This window comes from Chelonoidis abingdonii, chromosome 17 (genome assembly GCF_003597395.2).
Source record: "Chelonoidis abingdonii isolate Lonesome George chromosome 17, CheloAbing_2.0, whole genome shotgun sequence".
NCBI classification, from domain to species: Eukaryota; Metazoa; Chordata; order Testudines; family Testudinidae; genus Chelonoidis; species Chelonoidis abingdonii.
In genome coordinates this window covers 7,979,198-7,988,320 of record NC_133785.1, presented here as the reverse complement: position 1 = coordinate 7,988,320, position 9,123 = coordinate 7,979,198, and the positions used below count along the sequence as shown (strand labels likewise).

The 9,123-nt window shown below is 56.9% G+C and overlaps 2 protein-coding genes across 24 annotated transcripts in view; one reads left to right on the top strand and one right to left on the bottom strand.

The window, feature by feature from the left end:
* The window catches only part of NRXN2 (neurexin 2), a 365,564-nt gene that overhangs the window by 321,374 nt on the left and 35,067 nt on the right, over window positions 1-9,123 (bottom strand). For all 23 annotated transcript variants that reach the window (XM_075073260.1, XM_032798089.2, XM_075073268.1 and 20 more), the window contains exon 3: window positions 2,728-2,745. In XM_075073260.1, the coding sequence (XP_074929361.1) occupies window positions 2,728-2,745 (18 nt within the window). The remainder of the gene's footprint in view (window positions 1-2,727; window positions 2,746-9,123) is intronic.
* The window catches only part of SLC25A45 (solute carrier family 25 member 45), a 386,904-nt gene that overhangs the window by 361,703 nt on the left and 16,078 nt on the right, over window positions 1-9,123 (top strand). The window lies entirely within an intron of this gene.

Below are 9,123 nucleotides of genomic sequence, written 5' to 3'. Positions count from 1 at the left end.
GTATTATTGTCATCTTGATACAGAGAAATTTTGATGTATTTTTTCTCTTTTTTTTTTATATAAAGTTTTCTTTTTAAGACTTGTTTGAGTTTTTCTCACTGGGTAGGCTAAGGAACAAGGGGAGGGAATTCTCTTTGTGTTAGATCTACGGAGGATAAGCTCTGCAGCACCAGGGAATTGGTGGGAGGGGGAAAGAGAGAGAGAATCAATTCTGTTTCCTTGTATTTGGGGTTTGTCTCTTTGTGGAATAGAGGAGATATGCTTCTTGGTATTGTGATGTAAAGAGATTGCATCAATACTCTCAGGTTAGCCCAGAGAGGAAAGTCTGGGTGGGAGAGGGAGGGGGAAGGGAAGTGGAGTATTTCCCTTGCCGGTAAGACTCAGAGCTTCTGGGTCTTGGGGTCCCTCCAGAGAAAGTTGGGGGACCAGAGCGAGGCAGGCGCTGTAATTTCTGTCTGGTGGCAGTGAGATAAGATCCAAGCTGGTAATTAAGCTTGGAGGTTCATGCTAAGCACCCAGATTTTGGACGCTAAGGTCCAGATTTGGGAGAAAGGCTTATGATAGGGGCAGAGAAAATACAGGCAAGAGGCTTCCCCCCACAGGTCCCCTGAACCCCCCTAAGCTCCCCGACACACACCCATGGCTCCCCTCAAGCCCTGGGAACCCCACAACTGCCAACCCCTCTCCCTTGCCTATTATTTACTGCAGCACTCAGCCAGCCAGCTGCCAGGGGGATTGTGGGAAAAGAGCAGGTAGCCACTGGCTAGATTCCCCCTATACTTGGGGACTCCTGGGTCTGCTTGCAAAACGAGTGCTATCTACACCCCGACTCATCCAGCCCCAAACTCTCCACCCTGGAGCACAGCAGCCCGCTGGGGGGCAGCCTCCCAAGCCCAGCCCCCTATGGGCCCAGCAGCAACCGCGGCGGCCGGATCTTCAGCCGCCCTGGTCATCATCGGCATTTAGGCAAAGGGACCTGGGGCAGGAGGGCACTGGGAGGGTTGCCTGTAGCAAGTAAGGGGGGGGCGTGGCATGCAGGGGAACCGCTCCCCACCCCAGCTCACCTCTCCTCCACCTCCTCCCCTGAGCACGCCTCCCCGCTCTGCTTCTCTCCCTCCCAGGCTTGCGGCGCCAAAGCAGAGCAGGATGGCGTGCTCAGTGGAGCAGGCAGAGCAAAGGTGAGCTGGGGTGGGGAGCGGTTCCCCTGCATGCCGCGCCCCCCCCCCCATTTGCTGCAGGCAACCCTCCCCGTGCCCTCCTGCCCCAGGTCCCTTTGCCTAAATGCCAATGATGACCAGGGCGGCTGACGATCCGGCCGCCGCGGTTGCTGCCAAAGGACCCGAAATGCCACCCCCCAAATGCTAGTGCCCTAGGCGACCGCTTAGGTCACCTAATGGGTTGCACCGGCCCTACATACACATTGTACTTACACACACATACGTGCCCCATACACACACACCCCACTCACGCACTCTGAGCACATACACCACTCATGCACTGTGCACGCACACACACACCACTTGCACTCTGAGCACGCACATACCACTCACGCACTCAGAGAATGCACATGCACACCACTCAGACATTGAGCATACACACACCCCACTCGCACTCTGAACACGCACACACACACAGTGCTCGTGCATGCTCATTGTACACACATTCACAATGCAGTCATACATACCACATACCCACCCCACACCTCCCACATGCACTCACATCTGCACACAACCTCCACAGACTCACCTCCCTGCACTGCTCTCACCACACAGCACACACGCACTGTACTGACACACCAAAGGACCCTGCCCACTTTAACTCCCCGTGCAACCCATCTCTCAATTACTCCATGGGGGACAGACAAGGGCAACACACCCTCCTCATGCCACCCCCCTCCCTGGTCTCTTAGACAAGCTCCACAAAAATCACAATCAAATCAAGGTCACAACCCTGCCTCCAAATGCCAAGGCTACATCCACAAGGGAGACAACCCCTCAAGGAGCAGGGAGAAAGGGGGTGGTCTAGAGCCCAGGGAGGAGAGGCCTGGGGGCAGGAAGGCGGGTGGGAAGGCCTCAGAAATGGGGGTGCCTTCTAATTTGTGTGGTGCAGTCTATTCCACCCCCAGGGCAGGATCTCCCCCTACAGACTATGCCAGTCTAGGAAAGCAGTGGGCTGTGTTTATGGGCTGCGTTTGTGGGGATTGGGAAGCTCTCCACCCCAATATCTCCGTTCTGATCAAGTCCTTCCCCAACCCCCTCAGTCACATACAGGATCCAACACGTACCCCCACCCTGCCCCAGCGACAAAGCGGTGTATGACTCCTGCTCGTGTGGGGCAAACAGCCACAGAGACAGACTGCTATTACTGTGCTCTTACCCGCCACACTGAGACAAACCCTGGAGGGCTGGGGGCACCCCAAGACAACTGGCGATGCCTGGCTGTAGGGGCAACCCTGAGACAGACACCCCAGCAGTAAGTGACTGCTTGGGATCCAATTCACCATCATGTAGGGGGAGCACACAGCTAGGGCACTGTTGGAACGAACACAGGGGAACCCCGACCCAGTCACCCAAGAGCACCCCAAGTCCACGCACTTCTCAATGGACCCCCACAGGGCGAGGGAGCAGGAAATAGCGCCCCCCATAGCAAGACATTAATTTGCTTCTTGTAGCATGGCCCCAGCCCACACCATCCACAGCCAGCAGAGAATGCAAAGGGGTCACTCACCTTCCATCGTGTGCTCTTCTGCCAGAGACACCCCCACAAACGCAGCCAGATGGACACACAGAGAGAGAAAGAGAGGGAGTTAGTGAAGGGGGGGCCAGGCCACCAGCATAGACACATAGACACACACTTATAGATAACTAGGTAAAGAGACCATAGGGGACAGTGCTGCCCCCCGGGGAGGGGATAGACCATAGAGGGCCAAGCTGCCCCTGGTGGGCAGGGATAGACGGTAGGGGGCCATACTGCCCTGGGGGGGGATAGACCATAGGGGGCCACGCTGCCGGGGGGGGGGAGGACAAGTAGACCGTAGGGGGCCATGCTGCCCCTGGTGGGCAGGGATAAATGGTAGGGGGCCATACTGCCCCCAGGGGGGTAGACTGTAGGGGGCCACGCTGCCCCTTGTGGGTGGGGATAGACAGTAGGGAGCCATGCTGACCCCTAGGGGATGGGGATAGAAAATAGGAGGCCACGCTGCCTTTGGGGGTGGGGATAGACAGTAGGGAGCCATGCTGATCCCTGGGGGGTGGGGATAGAAAATAGGAGGCCACGCTGCCTTTGGGGGTGGGGATAGACAGTAGGGAGCCATGCTGACCCCTAGGGGGTGGGGATAGACAATAGGAAGCCATGCTGCCTTTGGGGGTGGGGATAGACAGTAGGGGACCACGCTGCCTTTGGGGGTGGGGATAGACAGTAGGGGGCCAAGCTGCCCCGGGGAACAGGGAATTAGGCTGGAGCAGCACAGTATGCTGTGTTCTCCAATCCCCCAGTCTTGCCCCACAGTTTCGTCACTGTGGGCTTCTTCCCCAGGGCAGTGGGCAGGATGGGAGCCAAAGGACCATGGTGGGGATCTCCATGCGGAGCCCTCACTCTGGCCCCCACACTCCCCAGGATGGAGTTGGAAGGGTCTGGGGTCCCAGTTTACAGACACTAAATCTCTCTCCCCCCCACCATAGTGCCAGAGATATTGGGGGGAGTGGTTAGCGGTGGGGGAGGGGGTGACAGACCAAACCAATCATAACAGGACAAGATCTGTGCAAACCAATGCCCCTTGGTGCCCCTCACCCCATCCCTGGCTATCACAGCGTGGGCTCCACACTCAGCCCTGCGGGTGCCCCTCACCCCCACCTACAGCCCCAGCCATCCCAACCTGGGCTTCACACCCTGTCCCGCCGGTGCCTCTCACCCCCACCCGCAGCCCCGGCCATCTCAGCCTGGGCTCCACACCCAGCTCTGCCAGTGCCCCTCACCCCCACCCACAGCCCCAGTCATCCCAGCCTGGGCTCCACACCCAGCTCTGCCAGTGCCCCTCACCCCTAGCTCTCTCAGCATGGACCCATCCCAGCTCCCCTCCCCCTCACACTGCTGCAAACCCCAGCCCCTGCTGGTGATCCCACTCCCTGACTCCAGCCCCACATGGTACCCTGGAAGCCCACGAAGCGGAGATGGGGGCTATCATGAAGGAGCCGGGTTTCACAGATTCATAGATTCTAGGACTGGAAGGGACCTCAAGAGGTCATCAAGTCCAGTCCCCTGCCCTCATGGCAGAACCAAATACTGTCTAGACCATCCCTGATAGACATTTATCTAACCTACTCTTAAATATCTCCAGAGATGGAGATTCCACAACCTCCCCAGGCAATTTATTGCAGGGTTTAACCACCCTGACAGTTAGGAACTTTTTCCTAATGTCCAACCTAAATCTCCCTTGCTGCAGTTTAAGCCCATTGCTTCTTGTTCTATCATTAGAGGCTAAGGTGAACAAGTTTCCTCCCTCCTCCTGATCACACCCTTTTAGATACCTGAAAACTATCATGTCCCCTCTCAGTCTTCTCTTTTCCAAACTAAACAAACCCAATTCTTTTAGCCTTCCTTCATAGGTCATGTTCTCTAGACCTTTAATCATTCCTGTTGCTTTTCTCTGGACTCTCTTCAATTTCTCCACATCTTTCTTGAAATGCGGTGCCCAGAACCGGACACAATACTCCAGCTGACGCCTAACCAGCACAGAGTAGAACGGAAGAATGACTTCTCATGTCTTGCTCACAACACACTTGTTAATGCATCCCCAGAATCATGTTTGGTTTTTTTGCAACAGCATCACACTGTTGACTCATATTTAGCTCGTAGTCCACTATAACTCCTAGATCCCTTTCTGCCATACTCCTTCCTAGACAGTCTCTTCCCATTCTGTATGTGTGAAACTGATTGTTCCTTCCTAAGAGGAACACTTTGCATTTGTCTTTATTAAACTTCATCTTGTTTACCTCAGACCATTTCTCCAATTTGTTGATTGGGCTAGATTCAGAAGTTGCCTTTGATCTGTGGAAGGAGCCCCGTCCTTGGCTGGGATGTGAGCCCTGCACAGAAGGCCCTTTTGATGATGTAAACACCTGGCTGAGCTGCTTTGGTGGGGCTACACAGTAGGCAGGAGCCATGAGCTCACTCATCTTCACGGGTGCGCTCCCTGGGAAAGGGCCAGGACTCCTGGGTTCTATTCCCAGCTCATGGGGAGTGATGTCTAGTGGTTAGAGCAAGGGGTGGTGCTGAGCTAGGATTCCTGGGTTCTCTCTCTAGCTTTGGGGAAGGAGTAGGATCCAGTGGGTGAGTGCAGAGGGCCAGGTCTGGAAACAGGATGCCTGGGTTTGACCTTTGGGCTTTGCACATAGCTCAATATAGGACAGCCATTTTCTATTGTAACTAAGTGTTTTGTGATCAACCTTTATTATTTCTTTAGTCCCTTACTAACCATTCCCAGACTCACTGAGTGAGGAAGGGTGAGGCCTTCTGGCACCAGGGCTGGGATGGCAGAGGGCTGCAGGTGTGCACTGAGGAGCATTGGCAGAGCTGCGGGGGAAGCCCAGGGCTGAGTTAGTAGTGGGCTCAGGACCGGAGGGGATCAGGAGGCCTGGGGATGGAGTCCTGTGCTGAGATAGCAGGCGCTGCAGACTCAGGCAGGCCTCACCTTGTGACCACGAGGGCTGGAGTTTGGGGGCCTGCTGAAGGAAGTCCGTATCTGAACAGAGTGTGACCAGCCACACCTCCCAGACACAACACATGGGGCAGGGCCCAAGGCTCCCACCCCTCAGCACAACCCTGCCCCTCCTACAGAACGGAGCCAAACCAACAAGTAAAGCAGTTCATAACAACGGACTAAGGCAAGGAGCTCACAGCCAATAACTGGGGTCAACAGGCTAACCGCAGAGTCCTCCCGCCTTCCATGCTGGCACCAATGGACCCCCCCCGCAGCTGTCAGAACCAGGGACAGCAGCCAAAACAGCTAAGGGAGAGCGACACAGCTCTTCCGGTGCCCTCAATCCCAACCCACAGCCCCCTGCCATCAGGAGCGGCGCCAGAGTTCGGCAGAATTCGGGGAACGGCATTTTGTGCACTCCCCATGGGGTGCATGGGAGCTTCTGGTTTCACTCCCATCGCACCGCCGAAGAAGGACCCTCTGCTGAAATGCTGCAGGCGACAGCACCAGTCATTGAGCTGCTCAATTGCCTGCCGCTGTTTTCCGAGGCATGTTGGCAGAAGGTCCTCCTTCGGCGGCATGATGGAAGAGGAACCGGAAGCTCCCATGCACCCCGTGGGGAGCGCACAAAATGCCGCCCCCTCCCCCAAATCTTGGTGCCCTAGGCGACCGCCTAGGGTCGCCTAATGGAAGCACTGGCCCCTCCTGCCATCCGAGCCCAGAACTCATCCGCCAGAGCCCTATCAGTGACCCTCAGTCCCAGGCCTGGGCTCCACCCTCCCCACAGCCCTGCCAGCCCCCTCAATCCTGACCTGCAGCCCATTGTGATCCCAGCTCTGGACTTCCCCCCATATCTTTGTTGGTGCTCCTCAGTCCTGATCCACACACACCAATCCCCCAACACACACACACACACACACACACCCTCACACCCTCTCCATAAAATGGGGCAGAGTCAGGAATGCTCTGCCCATGTCTCCCCACACCTGCCTTTGCTACCTCCAATTGCTGCACTCCCACCAGCTGTTCCCAGGGACTGATCACCCCTTGTCTCATGCATCATTATTAACTCTGTATGCAAATGATTGGGGGGGCAAGGGGGAAGGCTCAAGCGTGGCTCTGTGCTCTCTTCCCCCACAGCCAGGTGCTGGGGTTGTGACAAGAAGTATTCTGGGTCAGTGTGTTGGAGGAGGGGTCATTCTCTTCCAGACCCCTCTGTCAAGGGGGACTGCAGTGGAGTAAGTGCTTAGAGTCTCCCAATGCACCCCCCAGATACTTCCCACAACAGGCACCCCAATGCACCCCACATACCCCCACCAGACACCCCAATGCATCCCACATACCATCCAGACACCCCAGACATCGCTCACCACAGACACCCCAATGCACCCCATATACCCCCACTAGAGACCCCAATGCCCGCAACTCTGTGCATGGCGGGGGGGGGAGTGCAGAGGCACCAAGCCTCTCTGGATCCTCCTTAGTGATAACTGAGCAAAATGAGCAGGGCGGGTGGCAAGAGAAGGTTTCCATGGCAACCCCAAACAAAAGGTTGGCCACGATGACATGGGCTCTAACACATGGCGGGAGGAGGATGGAAAAAAGGGGGCATCTCCAACCAAACCTACTCCTCCCCCGTCACCTTGGGGGGAGCCAGGACTCCTGGGTTCTATCCCCAGTCCTGTGCAGAGAGTGGGGTCTAGTGGGCGCCTGCGAGCTAGGACACCTGGGTCCCAGCATGACCTGGGATGAGACCCTTCCCCTCTCCATGTTGTGCAGGATGCACTGGGGGAGGGGAGGGAAGGGTCCATTCTCCCTATGGAGGCCAGGCATTGCAGGGAGCAGCCCTTGCTGGGAGACCAGCACGCACTGCCCTCGAAGCCTGGCTGTTCCAATAGGTCAGCACCTGCACACCAGGGTCTGTGTCAGCCTCAGACTCTGCTCCCTGCCCCACCGCATGCCCTGCTGGGCAAGAAGGAATCTCGGGGAAGGGCAGCAGGGATGATCCAGTGAGTCTGGGGGCTTGAAACAGCCATCAAGTGTGGAAGACTGGAGTGGGGAAATGGGGCACATTGGGGCAAGGGAGAAAGGAGGAGACAGCGACTCTAGGCATGCACATGTGGGTCTACTGCTGCCTGTAAGTCTGCCGGGGGGTGGACACGTATCTGTCTGTGGGCCTGCCGGCTGTGTGTTTCTGTCTGTAGGCCTGCGGGCTGTGTGCATCTGTCTGTGGGTCTGCAAGGTGTGCATGCCACGTGTGAATGGGTCAGTTCAGGAGCGGATTTACCATGAAACAAACCATGCGGTGGCACAGGGCCCAAACGATAGGGTGGCCCCCAAAATGCAGGGCAAATATCTGACAACCTGCCCCTGAGTCCTGGCCAGTGGCACAGCAGGGCTCAGGCAGGCAGGCTGTCTGCATGCCATGGCCGGTGGCTGCACAGTGCTCCCGGAAGCAGCTGGCTTCTGGCACATCTCCTCACGCTCCTTGTGGGGAAGGGGAGGAGGCAGCTCCGCACGCTGCCCCCAGCCTGGGCAGCACACAGAGACCCACTGCCCTCATCTCCATAAGGGGCATGTACAGACATGCCAGCAGCAGGGCTAAGGCAGCTCCCTGCCCGCTCTGCCTCCCTCCCTCCGCGCTGCTTCGCTCCCGGAAGCGGCCAGCATGTCTCTGAGGCCTTGGGGGGCAGGAAGTGTCTCCACATGCTACCCCCACCCTGAGCGCCAACTCCATAGTGCCCATTGGCTGGGAACTGCAGCCAATGGGAGCTGCAGGGGCAGCACCTGCGGGCAGCGGTGTGCAGAAACCCCTTGTCCCCCGCCACCTAGGAGATGCTGCCGGAGGGGTGCGTGCATCAGTTCCTTTGGGAGCCGTGCCGCCCAAAGTAAGCACCGCCCCCCGTCCCCCTCAGACACCCCAACCCCCTGCCCCAGCCAAGAGCCTGCACCCCACACTCAAACATCCTCCCAGATCCTACACCCCTCACCCCCTCCCACACCCGAAGCCCCTGCCCCAGCCCAGAGCCTGCACCCAGCACCCAAACTTCCTCCCAGAACCCACACCCCCCGCACTCCATCCTGCACCCTAACCCCCTGCCCCAATCAAGGTACCTCACCTTATTTTCATTTACTTCCCATTACTTATAACATAGCAGGAGGATGAAGAAAAAAAGAATGAAAAACGGGGAGGAGATAAGAGAAAATGTTCTTTCTTTTGGTTGTATCCTGAGAGGTGGGGCCCAAAAATGAAGCTGCGCACAGGGCTCCTGTCAAGGTTTTTTCCCCACTCTGAACTTTAGGGTACAGATGTGGGGGACCTGCATGGACCCTTCTAAGCTTAATTACTAGCTTAGATCTAGTAACACTGCCACCACCCAGAATTTCAGTGTCTGGGGCTCTTTCTGTCCCCCCAAAACTTTCCC